The 18,742-nt window shown below is 42.9% G+C and overlaps 1 protein-coding gene across 1 annotated transcript in view; it reads left to right on the top strand.

The window, feature by feature from the left end:
* Positions 1-13,120, top strand: part of Gnl3l (G protein nucleolar 3 like) — a 29,306-nt gene extending 16,186 nt beyond the window's left edge. The window contains exons 10-16 of the mRNA XM_005087841.4: positions 1,211-1,298; positions 1,748-1,922; positions 2,012-2,154; positions 2,404-2,540; positions 5,130-5,257; positions 8,060-8,282; positions 10,288-13,120. Coding sequence (XP_005087898.1) covers positions 1,211-1,298; positions 1,748-1,922; positions 2,012-2,154; positions 2,404-2,540; positions 5,130-5,257; positions 8,060-8,282; positions 10,288-10,370 — 977 coding nt within the window. The 3' untranslated portion in view covers positions 10,371-13,120. The remainder of the gene's footprint in view (positions 1-1,210; positions 1,299-1,747; positions 1,923-2,011; positions 2,155-2,403; positions 2,541-5,129; positions 5,258-8,059; positions 8,283-10,287) is intronic.
* Positions 13,121-18,742: the final 5,622 nt, after the last annotated feature.

Raw genomic sequence — 18,742 nt, 5'->3', positions numbered from 1 at the left:
AACAGGAAACAGGTACAGTGTGTACAGGGGCATGTAGAAGGGATGATAAAGAACAGACATTTGGGATGTGTACTTGTGTAGATATGGGTATCCAAAAAAGAACATTAGAGGAATGTAGACACAGAGGAACATAGGCCTGCACACACAGATCCTCAGGAACGTGTAAATTCCTATGCATGGAGTCACGTACAAGCCTGGAAGGGACACATCTACAGGCAGACAGGCTCGGGCAAAATGTGCAGACTGAGCTCTTCCACACCCATGCTATCTCTTTCCCCAGAGCAAATAAAGCCACAGGAACATAGGATACACTGTAACCTAAAATCCTGGGGAAACAAGCAGACATGCCTGTGATGAGACAAAATGTTTGTATAGAGAATTAAAGACACAGTTATGGAGGCACACAAAGAAAAACCAAGGCCACAGTGAAACATGAATGGGCACATTTCTGTAGACAAATTGCAGAGAGAAGGAACATAGTAACCATGTTGTCAGAAGTGGAATTGGTGGGGTGGAGAAAATCGGAAATGATAGCGTCCAGAATGAGAAAGAGCTTTGTAGATGCATGGACATAGCGCTGTGAGAGCAATTCAGTGAGATCCAGTGAAAGGGAAAAGCAGTTACATTTGAAATAAAAATGACCCAGAGTCACACGGGTGTATAGACTTCCAGCTGAGTACCACAGAGCTTCCCAGGCACACACGTGAGAGCAGTACTCACCAGTTAAACTTTAGTGCACATAGAGGATGGTAAAAATGACATCCAGGGAGAGAGAAGCTCACAAAGACAGCCCCAGGCTGAGAGTGGTGCACAGGTGCTCACATACAGAGACTCCATAGGCACAGACAGCTGGGGAGAGAGGGGCATCTGGAGAGTAGTCCCTTCTCCCCGGGGGCATTCCATGTCAGAACAGGTCCATTCCACCCTTGACCCCTGTGAGGCCTTAAATGGAGCTGCTCTCCAGGCTGGTTGTGGTGGGAGGACTGCATATTTGGAGAGGGCCCTGTATGCTGAGAACGATGACAAAAGGAGGAGAGACCTAGAAAGACTCTGCAGAGGCCTGGCTGGGGCCTGGGGTGGGCAGCCAGGAGGCCAGGCTCTACCTTTGGTTTGTCCGTGACATGGTTACTGCCTCTGCCTGGCCCTTTCTTAATCAGGGTGTCCTGGATTCCTGTGAGCACTTGCGTGAGTATTGTGCCCCTCTTTGCAGGCCTTCCCAATGTGGGGAAGAGCAGTCTGATCAACAGCCTGAAGCGCAGCCGTGCGTGTAGTGTGGGAGCTGTTCCTGGTATCACAAAGTAAGAGCTGCCCTCTTCCCTGCTTCACACACCCTTGACATTACCATTCCATCAAAGCTCCCGTGCCTTCAGCCCCTGCCCTTTGCTAACTGTGGACCATCCTCTCATTCATGCCCTGGGTTTAGGAATTCTACTAATAGCGCACATTTACCTGGCCCCTCCCAGATGTGGGCTGTTGGGTCCTTCATAACAACTACAAATAGCTCTGTCCCATAGATGAAGCAACTGATACCCAGAGAGTCAGAAACTTGCGTGAGATCCTGTAGCTAAGACCCCAGTGAAAGAGACTGGGTTTACAGCACCTCAGGTCCCCCACCCCCGTCCTACATCTTTCCACTTCACCTAAGATACACCTTTCCCTCTGTTCTTTTACCTCCTTCCAACCTCTCCAGACCCAACATTTGTGACTAGATATCAGGTGCAGCTGGGCCTTGTTTTCCTCTCTCCAGATTCATGCAGGAGGTTTACTTAGACAAGTTCATCAGACTGCTGGATGCTCCAGGCATTGTCCCAGGACCCAATTCAGAGGTGGGCACCATCCTGCGTAATTGCATCCATGTGCAGAAGCTGGCAGACCCTGTGACCCCGGTGGAGACCATCCTTCAGCGCTGCAACCTGGAGGAGGTATAGAGCAGAGTCCGCAGTGGATGCCCTGTTCCATTACTACAAAAGTCCTTCATTGTTCTCATGACTTTTCTCCTTCATTTTGTTAGGTTTCCAACTATTATGGTGTCTCTGGATTCCAGACTACCGAGGGCTTTTTGACTGCAGTGGCCCGCCGTTTGGGAAAGAAGAAGAAGGGAGGTGCATATAGTCGAGAGCAGGCTGCCAAAGCTGTCCTGGCTGACTGGGTGAGGTGAGGAAGGAGTTGAGTAAGAGGAAGTGTTCATTGAATACAGCGGGACAGCCTGACTTCCTGAGTCCCAACGTAGGGGACAGCTGAAGAACTAGTCATGTCTTTCTCAGTACTCTATACCTAGTGGTTATTGAGAAGTTGAACACGTTGTTCGGAAAGCCATTGTCTGGATTTTCTTGTCCTACATCCTCCTTTGATAGGTTATTCTCAGTGACATCACCACTGACCTCCCTTTTTCTCCCAATTCAGTGGGAAGATCAGCTTCTATATACCACCACCACCTACTCACACTCTACCCACGCATCTCAGTGCTGAGATTGTTAAGGAGATGACTGAGGTCTTTGATATTGAAGATACTGAACAGGCCAACGAAGACACCATGGAATGTAAGCGTGGATGGGTGGGGCAACTGGTTTTGTTCTAATAGAGTCCAGACCTGATGTCAGATCACACATTTGAGCCCTCCTTTATGGGGCCTACTTGGGGATTGGTAATACATTTTATTCGATGTCCTGCAAGGTAGAGAATTCTGGTTTGGGCCATGAGAAGGTAGTGGTGGTGAACATTTGGTAGATTGCCAGACTAGCTGGTACTCCTTTAGGTTCTTTGGAAATGAGACTCCATTTCTTTCTTTTGGATTTAAGTATTTCTTTAAAAAGCACTTTGTGTGGTGTGTGTCTGTGTGTGTGGGGGTGTTTTTGAGACAGGGTCTTACTATGTATCCCTTGGCTAGCCTGTAACTCATTATGTATACCAGGCTGGCCATGAACCTGGAGATCTGACCATTTCTACCTCCTTCATGATTGCTAGATTAAAGGCTCAGAAATTCTTTCTTGGTTCTGTATGTTTCCATAATCCCAACCAAATCAAAGGACCATGGTCCTTCTCCCTATCCCCCTTCTTCCTGTTGCCGTAGGCTTTTTTAGGTAGGATTTTACTATATAGCCTTGACTGATGCGGTGCTCACTGTATAGCCTAGGCTGGCTTTGAACTTTAGGTAATTCTGTCCCATCAGTTTCCTGAGTACTGATATATTCCACTATACCTGACTGCCCTAGGATCTTCTCAGCATTCTTAGATTTTCTTATCTCTATTGACTGGTGAGATATCTGAGTTAAACATTGTATTTGCTGGGTGTGGTAGAACATGCCTTTAAGTGAGTTCCAAGGACACATAGACAATGGTAGGCAACACTGGCTTTGGCGATAGCTTTCCTGTTCTGTTGTCTTAAATCCCTTAGGGTAGGGAGGTGGTTAGAAGTATGGCTGTCAATTTGAATGTAGTTTTGTTCATCATTAGCTGTATGATACTGAACAGGGCTGTTCATTTCACTTTGTGTCAGTGAAATAAGAACAGTAGCACCCACACCATTAGGATATTGAGTAAATTTACTTAATTTGTAAAAGAGGACCAAGGGTATAGGTCAGTGGTACAGCTCATGCTTAGCATTCATAAGACCCTGGTTTGCCCCTCAGCACCCAAAAAGAAGTAAAAGGTATAGAGCAGTAGAGCCTGGTGTATAGTAAATCATGCTCTGTAGATAGATCCTCTCTGGGGTATATGGAGGTGTGACTTTCTGTAGAGCCTGGTGTATAGTAAATCATGCTCTGTAGATAGATACTCTCTGGGGTATACTGAGGTGGTGTGACTTTCTGTAGAGCCTGGTGTATAGTAAATCATGCTTGGTAGATCCTCTCTGGGGTATATGGAGGTGTGACTTTCCAAACTGGTGAGTAGGTTTCTGCTCTTAGACACTATTTGCAGCCCTGACCTGTGGTTCCTACTTCTTCCTGTACTCTGCCCAGGGCTCTCTGGCCGTATTCTTGGGAACCGTTGAGAAAGCTCTGTTTGCCCTAAAGTCTTGTTTCTGTTTCTCTTGAAGGCCAGTCACTTCCTTCTCTGGGTCCTCTAAAGTCCTCGATTACAAATGAGGACAAGAAGACTTGCCTACTTTCTAGTTTATTCCATGTATATGGCTTCTAGCAAGTCAGCCCTCTTGCTGAACTTTAATTTCTGATTCTGTCAAGTGGGCAGTTGAGAGGAATTTGAACTCATATTCTAATGAAGAGGCTTGACCCTGGCTGGATTTGTAAAGGCAAGAAGAGTGTCATCACTGTAGGGGGTTGAGATGAGGGTGGGGAAGAGGTTAGGGCTAAAAAGCATTGGGAGGACACGGCGTTGGTAGCACACGCCTTTAATCCCAGCACTTGGGAGGCAGAGGCAGGAGGATCTCTGATTTCGAGTCCAGTCTACAGAGAGTTCCAAGACAACCTCCAAACTCTGAAACTCTGTCCTGAAAAACCAAACCAAACCAAACCAAAAACACCTGGAAGAGTTGGTCCTAGTGTTGGGCCTTGAAGAGTGAGTAGGGATTAGGGCATTCAGGAAAGTAGGTGGGGTAAATCGGTAGAAGCCATAAGAAGGTAGTGTGACAAAAGCCTCAGGCATGTATGAGGGTTTTGGTGGGGGTCAGTTCCAGGCAGGGGACAGGCTGGGGGGAGGGGAAGGGGAAGAGAGAGACCTGTTCCTAGGAAGGGAATCTTCATGGCTCCTCTTCACGTTTGAGCCAGAGTATAGTAGGTGCCCTCTGATGGATTTTACCTTAACCCTACGAATAAGAGTTGTGAAATTCCATTTTCTCACCTGGGGGAGCTGAAGCTTTAAGGTTAACTCCCAGCAGGCGATTGTCCTATAATATTCATGCTTTTGTTTTGTTTTTATTTTGAGACAAGGTCTCGATATATAGCCCAGGCTGGCCTTGAACTCCTGATCCTCCTGTTTTACCCTCCCAAGTGATGGGAATACAGGCATGCCCCACCTAGATTAGTATTCCTGCTTTTAAAATCTTTGCTATGTAGCCTCTCAGCAGAAAAGACCTTACTCCCCACCCCGCTCACGTCCTTTCTGCTGAGGCCTGATCAGAGGGCTGGCAGCAAGTGCAAGCCAGGATCCTAACAGTGGTGTCTGTGTTAAAGGCTTGGCCTTGGGAGAATCTGATGAGCTGTTGGATGACATGGACCCACAAGAAATGGACGTCAAGTGGCTCCACTCTCCGCTGGTGAAAATAGCAGATGCCATTGAAAATAAAACCACCGTATATAAGGTACCTCTCCACATCCTCATTCAGCGTCTCCTGCACAGGGTTCTGGGAAGCTGTTGCTTCCTTCTACATACCTCTCCTAGGGTAGTGGCTCACACACTTCCCGTGGACTTGTGGATGCTTGGCTTGGTGTGTGCTTTGCCAGATAGTGACATGTCTAAGGAGCTCTTTCAAGCAGCAGCTTTCCCACACACTGTTAGTCGCCAAATCCCTTAGATATTCCTCATTTCTTGAGACCTGGTCAAAATTTCTCATCTCTGTGATTCCTGTAATCCTAGAGTGTACTTCTAGTCCTCAACTTACCTGGATATACTTACTTCATGGTTTCTTTTATTGCTGTTTGTGACGGGCTTTCATGTAGCTAAGGCTGGCTTTGAACACCTGATCCTCCTGCCATCCAATTGTCCAATGCTGAGATTATAGGCATGTATCATCATGCCTGGCTATTCTGTGGTTCCTAATAGTCTAGTCTGACCCCATCACTTTCTCTGCTAAAACACTTTTCCATGGCTTGCTATACAAGATCATCACTGCATCATATGACTCTGGGTGTCTCCCCAGGTTCTTTTTTTCCAGTCAACCCATCTCTGTTCTTCCAGAGTTTTCATTTCAAACACATAGGAGGAGTGATTGGGGCAGGTGATAATAAGACAACAGCCTGTATCTAAGGACCCTAAACCATACTACTAGTTAGTTGGCCAAGGAACCGTTAAGCTGCATCTTAAAGGCCGAATTTTCTGGGCAAAGGCATATATGCTAGACAAGCCCTTTTCCAGTGAGCTACATCCAGTAACTATTTTCATTAAAATAGAGGATGCTTTTCCTATTGTTCTGTGCTTGCTTCACTTACAAATTTGTTTAGGGATTGTGTCACAGGATTACTTTAAGAGCTGCCCTTTATTTATCTTGGTGATGAATATCTGGAAGGATTTATTAACCAAAATATCTTGTCATGCTAATGAGAATAGTCATTCAGAAAGAAAGGTATTCAGGTTAGCCAGGGAGGAAAGTCCACTTTAATCAATATGTAGTAGAAGGTATGGTCTGAACTTGTGCAATGGCAGGAATCACACTGTCCCCATCTTCACATAGTACTAGAAGTTTCCCATTACCTGAAGAAAAAAAAATCTATGAACTTGTCTTTTTAAGGCTACCTTCCCAAGGAATATTTTCCACTGAGCCATAAGCCCCTGGACATAGTACATTCTTAGAAACTCACAGTAGTCCCCCATTTTTGTGCTACAAGTTCCAGACTCAATCCAGAGCTCTCAACAAGCCACCTTGTTACACAACTCCCAAGAAATACTGTACAGGCATACAGTGTAGTGAATGGATGGCATCTCAGTCACTAACCTTAGTAGCTTTTCTTAAACTCACTCTGTCTTAACCTTTTCCCTAGTATAAGGTAGGGAAATTAATTTAAGGGAATAAATGTACTTCCTGTTCATTCTTACAGGAATTCAATTAGTTAATGCACACAAAAGGATTTAAGAAAGTCACATAGTGCTGCTTAACAGTGAGAGGCTATGTTCTAAGGAGTACAGTATTTTAGGGTTGTTCAGACAGTCTTATGGAGCCTAGTTACCTTTAAACTCAATGTCACTGAGATTGGCTTTGAACTCCTGTTCTCCCTACCTCTACTGCCTGAGTGCTGAGATTATGAGTATGCTACCATGCTTACCTTGATAGGATCTTCAGTGTGCAAATATCCTAGAGTGTACTTACATAAACGAAGATGTTTATGGCAGGCCACCATCACATATGTGGCCCATTGTTGCCTGAATCATGTTTGTTATGAGTACATATTTCCTTAGGCAGGTGCGTATGTTAGATTAGTCCATGGTACATATACTTAGTAAATGCGCTGTTAATAATTTGCTTTTACTGCTCACGTGTACCTGCCACATAGATACCCTGCCCCATGCGTAGACATCATGCTCTGAGGTAGGTTTAGCCTGATTACTTACTGAAGGTGGAACCAAGTCTGATTCATTTCTTTGTTCCCAGGATTGCCCCACATAGCTGGGCATGAAGTAGGTGTTAAAAATGCTAGCTGTAGCGGGGTCATGGTAGCACATGTCTTTAATCCCAGCATGCGGGAGGCAAAGGCAGGCAGATCTGTGTCAGTTCAAGGCCACCCTGGTCTACACAGTGAGTTCCAGGACAGCCAGAGCTATGCAGAGAAAGTCTGTCTTGGAAAAAGTGCTAGCTGAGTAAGGCCATGAAGGGTTATTTCAACAAGGGATCATTATAATATGAATTGTCTAATGAAGTAACTACTTTTTTGTTTTGTGAGACTGAATTTTACTTTGTGACCCAGCTAACCTACAACTCAAGCATGTAGTCCAGACTGACCTTATGCTTATAGGAATCCTGCCTCAGCCTCTTGACTGCTACTGCTGCTTCCTTTCTTTGTTCAAATTATTCTTTTTTTGGAGGGGGGGTTTCCAGACAGGGGTTCTCTGTATTGTTTTGGAGGCTGTCCTGGAACTCGCTCTGTAGACCAGGCTGACCTCAAACTCACAGAGATACGCCTACCTCTGCCTCCCGAGTGCTGGGATTAAAGGTGTGCACCACCAATGCCCGGCTTTCAAATTATTCTTGTAAAAACCTTGCAAACTCTCCAGTGCTCGTCCCTGTTTGACAGATGCACAGTTGAGTTTCATAGGCTAACTAAGCACCACTTAGGATATGGTGGGGCCATCCCTAACTGGCTGCAGATTCCTTCTAACTCAAGCCTATTCTTGGTTTCACTGTAGGAGTGTTTAGAGATCAAGACCCCATCATTATTCTTTTTCTCCCCAGATTGGAAACCACACTGGGTATTGTACCAATCCAAACCGTCAACAGATGGGTTGGGCTAAACGCAATGTGGACCACCATTGCCCCCAAAACAATCGCATAGTGGATGCCAGTTCAGTGGACCGCCGCCCAATGTTGCAGAGGATCCTGGAGACAGACCCACTTCAACAAGGCCAGGCTTTGGCATCTGCCTTTAAAAATAAGAAAAAATCACAGAAGCGTTCAGGTAAGGGTACCTGAACATTCCTGTGCTCTGAAAATGCCTGGCTGGGGCCAGGATTCGAGTCTTCTTGGATATGCATCTCCACATGTTTTTGCCTTCATGGAATACTTGGAGGGATGGGGTTAGGAAACTCACAGACTGGCAAGTGGATCTCAAAATTCTAGCTTGCAGGTGGGTGGTGGTGGTTTACACCTTTAATTCCAGCACTTGGGAGGCAGGGACAGGGAAATCTCTGACTTTGAGGCCAGCCTGGTTTACAAAGTGGGTTCCAGGACGAGCTCCAAAGCTATAGAGAAACCCTATCTCAAAAAAAAAGTAATCTAACTTGCAATGATGTCATCTGGAGGGTTTATTAAAGCAGATTTCTGCTGTTCACACTCTTAGGACCACTGACATTGCCGTGTGTCATGTCCCACATTTCTTGGGTGTTTTCTGGGTGTTAGGTAGAATGCGTATTATCATTTGTAGGAAGTGCATCCGAAACCCCAGAGGATGCAAGGCTGACTTCGAACTCACAGAGATCCATCTGCCTCTGCCTCCTGAGTGCTGGGATCAAAGGCGTGCAGCATCACCGCCTGGGTAATTTCTTGCCCTTAAGAGAGATGTATGCAGAAGTCTTCCATTCTGTGTTTTCTTTTCCACACCGATGCTTGTTCACTGAGCATACAATTTTTGGTTCACAGTTTCTCCATTCTATGTCTTAGGAATATCTCCACATCAGGGCACAAAAGAATTTCTTCTTTATTCTCTTTGTATAAATGGTGATCCTTTGTGCACCTGACTCAGGTTTCCAGGATATATATATTATCTGTATTTGCCATCTGTAGTAGCCCTGCTACAGATAGTGGCTTGTGCCACTATGCCTGGCTAAATAAAATTTTAAAGTTAAAATAGGTGCAGGCTATGTTTCTTGTCACTGTTTCTTGAGCAACACAGTATAGCAGCCATTTCGTATTATTTGTATTGGATTGGATAGAAGAAATCTCTACATACAGGGGAATGTGTGCAGGTTATGTGAAGATACTACATCATTTTTAGTAAAGCTGAGGGTTTGTTATCCCCTGTGGATACTGAGCAGTGACAAAACAGTTTTTCAGTGAATTAATAAAGGTAAGTATGCTCACTCATTGGTATCTGTGGTATCCAGACAGTGGTGGTGCACACCTTTAATCCCAGCACTTGAAAGACAGTGAGTTCGAGACCAGCCTGGTCTACAGAGTGAGTTCCAAGACAGTCAGAGCTGTTACACATAGAAACCCTGTCTCAAAGCAAAACAAAAATAAACAAAACAAAAAACAAAATAGAAATGTAAGTAAGGTTGATTGACTTTGTGATGTCTTTTCTTTGTAACTTGAACATATTTTATGACTGTCTTATTTTGGCTCTACACTGAGTCCTGGGAATCCACGGATGGATTGCCCTTGAATTCCAAGTCTTGTTAGGGAGTAGAGGGGAGACAAAACAGACACTGACAGTGTCTCATGATCACTCTGAGGGCACATACAGCAAGCATTGTGAGGGAGCTTAGCTCAGCTTGGAGAGGGCAATCAGCAGAGGCTTCCTAGAGAAGTCTCAGAACCCTGAGGAACAAGTGTATCTGGAGGACGAGAGCTGCGAGTGCTGAGCATTCAGGCTCAAAGCCAATACTACTGTGCGCTCCTTGCTGTGGATGCTTGTTTGGGGGCTGCTGGGGGTAATGGAGGAGTGCTAAGTTCACACAGTAGAAGGAAGTTACTGTTTTGGTACTTAGACACAAAAATTCTTAGAATCCTGTGAGTCTGAAACCCTGAGATGAAACTATGTTGGGGTGAACACTTCACAGTGAATGGATGTACCTGTGAGGTTGATTGACAGTTTTAATGACCCATCGGTTTTGTTGAATGATTAGATGAGTAACTGAGCCAGTTGGAAGATTGGTATAGGCCAAGCTAGTGATAAGCTGACTGTGACAGACCTTCTTTTGGCCAAGCCAACCACTCAAATATTGCCTGTATTTTTCCATCTACAGACAAACTCGCCAATAAGCTGTCTGATTCCATGATGTCTATGCTTGACCTCTCTGGCAACTGCGACGACACTGCTGGTGACTGATCAGCTGATCTTCCCCTCATACTGCAAACACTGATTCCTATGGGGATGGGATTCCTAAGGCATTCGATTCTCCCTGATGTACCTACATAGTAGAAGAACACCTCCCATGCCATGCCCTCCATTGTCACTAGTTCAGAGTCTCAAAGGTCTGGAGCTGCCAAACCCCAGTGCCCTCCACTTAATTCTTACTGTCTTTGAAAATGACTTTTTGTTTGTTTTTGTGGTGCCAAGGATTAAACCTAATAGGTCCTCACACATGTTAGACAAACATTCTATTACTAAGCTCTATCATCATCACCATCATCATCATCACCATCACCATCATCCATTATCATTGGAGAAAGATTCTTGCTATGGATCCCGTTCTGCTTACTCAGCCTCTGGAGTAGTGGGATTACAGGCTTTTGCCAGCACTCCCAGCTCCCACTGTGATTTACAAGATAAAATACCAGCAGTATCTTGGCATGGTAGCTACACATCTATAATCCTGGCACTCGAGAGACTGGAGCTAGGAGGATTGCAAGTTGTAGGACAGCCTGGACTGTCTGACAAGACCTTTCTCAGCAAAACAACCCAGAACAAGTGAGTAGAGCTGAGGCAGTGGTGGCACATGCCATTAATCTAAGCTCGTAGGAAGCAGAGATGGGCAAATCTCTGAGTTCTAGGTCAACCTGGTCCAGGGCTACACAGTGAAACTCTGTCCTGACAAGCCAATAAGTAAATAAATAAGATTGTAATTGTTAAAAATACAAATAAGCCAAGTCCATGTGCTAGCAATGTACCCTGTACTCTTAATTCCTGTGTCCCACTCTGTGGTTTAGGCTAATAAGGGTTGACCTCCTGGACAGGTGAATGTTCTAAGGGATACACTGCTGAGAAATCTGGTGGCAGTGGTGGTGGGGTTGTCCCTGGACAGGTGATCCTCTTTGTTTTTGTCACCCCACAAGACCTCAGTGCCTGGACATTCCTAAGGCTCTTGGCTTTCCAATTCAATAGGTAGGCCTTCATCTGGGTATCGTAGGAGTAGAGAAGCACAGTGGTGAGTCCTCTATATTTCTGGAAGTGTCGGGATAGGGAAGAGGGCTGAAGATTCTAGAATGGGGTATATGTATCATAGGACGTTTGAAAGTCATTGGCTGCAGGATGTTCAGACAGATTTAGGTACTGACTGAGCACAAACTACAAAATTCAGAATCAGCTTATGTCCTTCAGCCTTCAATATATCCATCCCTACCAGGAAGGGGTAGGGTTCAGAAAGTTGACAGAGTGTGCTCACAACAACATGGTTTAAAACAAGTGTAATTAAAATCATATGCTAGCCTTTTGTTCTGTAATGTATCGTCTTCTCAACACAGGAGCACTGGTCAGGCACCTACCCTGTGGTGTTTTCTGTTGTCAATCCTTCTAAATGCATCTTTAAAAACTGGCAGCATTTTATGAAAACTATGCTTTTCAAGTCTCTTAAATGATGTTCAACTTAATTCACTGATGTCATTGAAGTTTTGGTAGATAATAATGTACTAGAAATAAAAGCGTCTAGATCCTTGGGAACACAATCTAGCCAAAATAGAATAGAACTAAAATAATCATGGAATGATAAGAATTTCAGACTCCAACCAGGTTAGTGGCTCACACTCAGGATGCCGAGGCAGGAGGATGGCTGTGAATCTGAGTCCAGCCTGGACTGCAGAGGAAGAGGCTGTCTCAAAGCAAAACAATAATAATACTCTAACCCTAATGTATCTTAAGGGTGTGTGTGTAACCCAGGGTAGTCTTGAACTCCTGAGCCTTCTGAATAGCTTCCCAATGCTGGGATTACAGAAGTTTGCCCTCATGCCTGGCTGGGTCTTAATTCTTAAAGCAATTTCTTGGATCTTTATTCTTAAAAAGTAATTTTTCTACAGTGAATTTCATCCTTTATAATTTTAAGTTCCGTAACTTCGGACACTTATTAACAGGGGTGGTCTGCCACCATTATCATGATACAAAATTTTTAGCCAGGTAGTGGTGGCACATGCCTTTAATCTCAGCACTCAGGAGGTAGAGGCAGGAGGATCTCTGAGTTTGAGGCCAGCCTGGTCTACAGAGTGAGTTCCTAGACAGTCAGAACTGTTACACAGAGAAACCCTGTCTTGGAAAACAAACAAAACAATAACAGCAAAAAAGTATACAGAATTTTTGTGATATTCTCCCCAAACTTACCATATCTCCTTGTAATATAGCCCTGTCCCTATCCTCAGATCCTAGCAAGCACTGATCTTTTTCCTGTTCCTTAACATGGACATTTTAAGTCACATAGTGGCTTGTTTTATGCCATTAGGCTTTTAGCTTTGTACTTTGAAATTGTATATTCGAGTAAAATATAGTTGCATAATCCCTGGTAAATGGATAAAGATGAGTAACCATGAACACAAGAACAGAAAGATTCTATTAGTATCCCCCACCATCTCCTGCTGTGATGTGCAATCTAGTTCTCTGGACCTAACCCATGGCAATCACTGACCTATGCTTACACTTTCTGCCTTGTCTCTTGAAAAGAGTTGTAAGTGGAATTGAACAGTATGTAACTTTTGAGAATAGCCTGCTGTGAATTATAGATTTGAGATCAGTATCACTGGGTATATCAATAGTTCTGATTTCTATTTCATACTCCATTGTGTGGATGTACTACTGCTTATTCAATCTCAAGTTGGAAGACATTCTTTACAGTTGAGGAGAAAATTATGAATAAAGCTGCTATAAGAACTTGAGTGAGACTGTTTTCATTTCTTTGGCATTACTACCTGGACTTGGATTGCTAGAATATATGGTAAGCATATGTTTAACATTCTAAGAAACTGCTTAACTTGTTTGTTCATTAAAAACACTATTTTGCCTGCATGTATATCTGTATACCATATGCATGACTTGGTGCCCACAGAGGCCAGAAAAGGAAGTCAGATTCCATGGAACTGGATTATGGGCACTTGGTTGTGAGCCACTGTGAGGGTTCTGGGAACTGAACCTGAGTCTTCTGCAAAAGTACTCTTAACTGCTGAGCCATCTTTTGAGCTCTAATGTACATGTTAAGTTTACTTCAAAAATTCTTTGGTTTTTATTTTTGATACACACAACACACACAATATCATCTTGTTGATGAACATCTAGGCTGGTTCCTTAATTTGTCTATTGTAAACAATATAGCAATGAACAGGGATGTGCAGCTACCCCTGTGTTATGCTGATTGGATTCCTTCAGGTATATATTCAAGAGTTAGTATAGCTGTTTTGTATGATAGTTGTACTTTTTAAAGGTTTAGTATGTGTGTGAGTGAATGCCATATGTGTGTGGCTGCCTGAGGAAGTCAGGGAACGTCAGATTCCTTGGAGCTGGAGTTAGAGTTGCCAGGAACCAAACTCTGCTCCCTTGGAACAGCAACACGTCTTTGTAACTATGGAGCTGCCTCTCAGGTCCCAATAGTTGAATTTTTAGCTCTTCGAGGAGTCTCCACATTGCTTTCCATAGTGGCTACACCAGTTAATGATGCCATCAGCAAGGATTCCCCACATTCTCACAAGCGTTTATTGTCATTTGTTTTCCTGATAATGGCCATTCTGACTCAGGTAAGATGGACTCTCAAAGCAGATTTGTTTCATTTGTTTTTTTGAGGCAGGGTTTCTCTACATAGGCTGCAATTCGCTCTGTAGACCAGGCTGGCCTCGAGCTCACAGAGATCCATTTGCCTTTCAAGTGCTGGGATTAAAGGCATGTGCCACCCCCACCTGGCTTCAGAGCAGACGTTGGCAGGTCCAACATTAAAGTCTCTGACCTATTTTGAATTGATGTTTTTGCAGGGTGAGAGAGGTGGGTCTTGTTTCATTCTTCTACAGGCTATCATCAGTACCCTATTTTGAAAAGGCTGTCTTTTCTCCAATGTATATTTTGACAGCTTTGTCAAAGATTAGGTGCATGGGTTTATTTCTGGATCCTCTATTCTGTTTCCATTGTCTATGTGTCTTTGCTAAACCGTTTCCAATGTGGCACCGCCATTCACCTCCCATAAGGACATGAAGGACTCAGTCGTGCATCCTCTGGCTCTTGGCTGGTCGCTGCTCCTCCCCAGCTGAGGTATTCAGTAGCATCTCATTGTTTCGATATGTGTTTCCTAATAACTAATGATTTGATCCTATTCATCCATTCATTTTCCATTCATGTCAAAGTGTTCTGATCTGCTGTTTAGTCATTTGTTTGCAATGTTCAGCATCAGAGCTAGGGTGTTCTTGCATGCTGCACAAGTACTCTACCATTAACCATACCCCACCTTGTACATCTTGTGTTTGTTTTAGTATTTGGAAGATTTTATGCTAGATACAAATTATCAGATAACTGCTTTGTAAAGAAAAATTTCTAGTATGTGACTTAATCTTTTCCTTCTTTATAAACTGTTTTTAAAAATAGAAACAAATATAATTAAGCTCAGAAAAACCCTATTGGCAGATTTAGTTTAAAAGTTGTAGTAAAATAGACATAAAAATTACCGCCTTAATGATTTAAAGTGTACATTTTCCAGTGGCATTGTATGTTCATATCATTATAGTTATCACAAGTCAATTTTAGAATTACTTTCATATCATATACCTAGAACTCTGTGCCTGTTATTATAATGGTCCTGTGTTTCTTCCCTGCAACCACAATTCTATTTTTTCTGTGTATCTGAATTATAACCTCGCACATGCAGAGTCATGCAATATTTGTGCTTATGTGACTTGCCTATTTTAATTCACTTTAATGTAATGTCTTTAAGGTTTGTCCATATTGTTTGCAAATTTCTTTTAAATTTTTCTTTTGAGACAGGGTCTCCCTATGTGGCTTTGGCTTGCCTGGAGCTCACTAGACCTGTCTTAACCTCAAACTCATAGTAATCTGCCTGCCTTTTCCTCCTAAGAGCTTGGATTAAAGTCAAGCATGTGTTACTGTATACAATCTGTAATTTCCTTTTTAAAGTGCTATGTTTTTCAGCATTTAAAGTGTGATTGATAAAAATCATGTTTAAAGGTACCTTTTTGGTTTATTTTACTTTTTTGAGATAGGGTCTCATGTTAACCCAAGTTGGCTTTGAATTTAGAGATGATACGTCTTTTGGACATATACCATTCAAGAGTTATTGGGTCATCTCACGAGAGCTCTGTTTTTAATTTTGGGGCAACTAACATATTTCTGTAATGGCAGTACTAATTTATATTCCCATTAATAGTGTATAAAAGATCCTCTTTGCTTGGGTGGTGGTGGCGCACACCTTTAATCCTAGCGCTTAGGAGGCAGAGGCAGGTGGAGCTCTGTGAGTTCAAGGTCAGCCTGGTCTACAGAGTGAGTTCCAAGACAGTCTCCAAAGCAATTCAGAGAAACCCTGTCTCAAAATACAAAACAAAAAATAAAATAAAACAGAGATCCTCTTGGGCTGGAAAAATGGTCCTGCAGTTAAGAGCTCCTACTCTTCCAGGGGGCCTGAGTTTTATTCCCAGAACTTCCATTGGGAAACAGACCACTCGTGCTCCAGGGGATCTGATGCCCTCTTCTGGCCTCCTCAGGCATCTGCAATCATATGGACCCCCAACACAACAAAAATTTAAAAATAAGAATAAATCTTAGTTTGCATAAGAGTTCCTCTATCTCTGTATCCTCCCTAAAACTTGCTGTTTTACTTTTTATTTTCATTCTTGGTTTTGAAATAGGATCTTGTTATATAGCCCAGGCTGCTCTCAAACTCTTTAAGAATCCTGCCTCTGCCTCTGTCCTATCCCATGTGTATGCCACTATGCCTGACTTCTCTTGCTGTTTTTACAGTATACACTGTAACATGTCATATGATATGCCATTGCGATTTTGATTTGGCATGTCTTCATTGTAAATATTATTAATATACTTGGACAAGTTTGTTTTTCATCAGCAAAATTATTGAGCAGCGAGTATATTCCTAGCATAGAGCTAGGCATGTTACATTAAGATGAAAAGGCAAGTTTTGTTCCCTCAAGGATCTCTTGGTCTACAGTGAAAATACCAATAAGGTTGTTGCTACAGCAGAGGTTTCTGCAGTGAGTCTTCGTAGCCTGGGATACAGGAGGCCTAATTTGGCAAGGAGAGGGGTCATGGAGGAACTGAGATTTGAAGAGTGTGGGAAAAGCCCTGCTAGGCAAATAGAGAGTAGATGCAGGCAAACAGCTCATTCCTGGGACAAAAAATAGCATTTTTTCAAGGACAGGGTCTTTTCCTCATTGTTGGTTCTTGTCAATTTTGTTCAAAGTGGATCTCGATGTGTGAATCTATGCCAGTACCAGACTTTTTTTTAAAATTAGGCATGTGATATAATCTGAAATTAAGAAGTCTGATGCTTGTAGATTTATCTATGAATGAAGGACTGTTTTGAATTTTAGGATTTTTTTCTAGAATTTTCATAGTGATTACATTGAACTTGTAGATTACTTTGGGTACTATGGACATTTTAATACTAATTTCCATGCTACCTGAACATGGGTGTCTTTCCACTTATTTGTATCTTTATTGTTTTTCTTTTCCTCTTGTTTTTCTACCCCCATTCTCTTTCCTTTAATTGATTTTATTTTTATCATGACCATTTTTTTTGTTTGTTTGTTTGTTTGTTTTTCGAGACAGGGTTTCTCTGTGGCTTTGGAGGCTGTCCTGGAACTCACTTTGTAGACCAAGCTGGCCTCGAACTCACAGAGATCCTCCTGCCTCTGCCTCCCGAGTGCTGAGATTAAAGGCGTGCGCCACCAACGCCCGGCTTTTATCATGACCATTTAAAAAGTTTTTTTTTAACATTTTAAGTGTATGCATGTATGCTTGCTTGAATGTATGTATGGCACATGTGCACATGGTGCCTAGCACTCCCAGAGGTCAGAACAAGGTGGTGGATCCTTAGACCTAGACTTATGGATGGTTATAAACCATCAAGTTTGTACTGGGAACTGAACTCTGGTCCTCTGTAAGAGCAGCAAGTGGTCTTAATGACTAAGCCATCTCCCCACCCCCTATGCTGTTATTATTAAATTTATTTTATGTGTAGGAGTGCTTTGCCTGCATGTATGTTTGTGTACTATTTGTGTTCCTGGTGCCTATAGAGACCAGAAGTGTGTGTTGGGTCCCCTGGAATGGTAGTTACAGACAGTTGTGAGTTACTATGTGGTTGCTGGTAGTTGAACCTGAGTCCTGGAAGAGCCATCTCTCTAGTTCTTTTATATATATATATATATATTTATATATATGCATATATGCACACACACATATATATATATTATAGTTTTATACACATACACATATTTTTGCGACAGGAGTTCCTTTGTGTAGCTCTGACTGTCATGGAACTTGGTCTGTAGACCAGGCTGGCTTTGAACTCACAATGCTGGGATTAAAAACATATGCCACCACTGCCTGGCCTTTTAAACAATAATTTAATTTAAAAATGTAATTTTTAGGCCTGGAGAGATGGCTCAGAGGTTAAGAGCACTGACTGCTCTTCCAGAGGTCCTGAGTTCAATTCCCAGCAACCACATGGTGGCTCACAACCATTGGTAACGAGATCTGGTGCCCTCTTCTCACCTTCAGGGACATGTGCAGACGCAATACTGTGTACATAATAAATAAACAAATAAAATGTAATTTTTATTTTATTATTGTTGTAGGTGTTTGGCTGTTTTGCCTGCATGTGTGTCTGTGCAGTGCCCAAAGAGGCCAGAAGAGTACACTGGATCCTATGTACCTGGGTTTACAGTTGGTTAAGAGCCACATGTGGGTGCCAGAATCAAACCTGGTCCTCTGAATGAGAAGCTATTGCTCTTACCTCCAGTCCCTTCAACAATATATATTTTTTTTCAGTTCAAACTCATTTCTCTTTATTAGAATCCCAGTTACTATTACATAGTTTGATACTTAAAGGAAAACATGTTCAAATAAAACATTTCCAGGCAACTGTTTAAATCAAGTAGCAATAGCAGCAAGTCCTTTGGACCATCAAAGGGAGTTTAGACTTTGTTGAGGCCCAGTTGCTCTGGAGTAGAGATTCCCAGTCCATTTAAAGTTGGTCTAAGTTCCTAGATGGCATAGGGCAAGATTTCCTTATTAAGTCTTCCTTTGTCCTTAACGTCCTCTAGGATATGAACCAAACTAGCAAAATCACTTACTGGTCTGCATACCTGCAGGCATCATTAATAATTTTAGACTCAGGAACCAGATCATAGCCAACAAGGGTATTCATCCCTTTATGTAATTCCCAGGTTTCTATGTCTGTCTTTTTGAAGTATGTCACTCATTGAGGAACAAACTTGTTGCCTATCCCATGTGACCAGCATCAGGGCTGGAGGCGAAGGTGAGAGGAGGCC

Source organism: Mesocricetus auratus, unplaced genomic scaffold (genome assembly GCF_017639785.1).
Source record: "Mesocricetus auratus isolate SY011 unplaced genomic scaffold, BCM_Maur_2.0 Super-Scaffold_100003, whole genome shotgun sequence".
Classification (NCBI taxonomy): Eukaryota; Metazoa; Chordata; class Mammalia; order Rodentia; family Cricetidae; genus Mesocricetus; species Mesocricetus auratus.
This window is presented reverse-complemented; position numbering and strand designations above follow the sequence as displayed.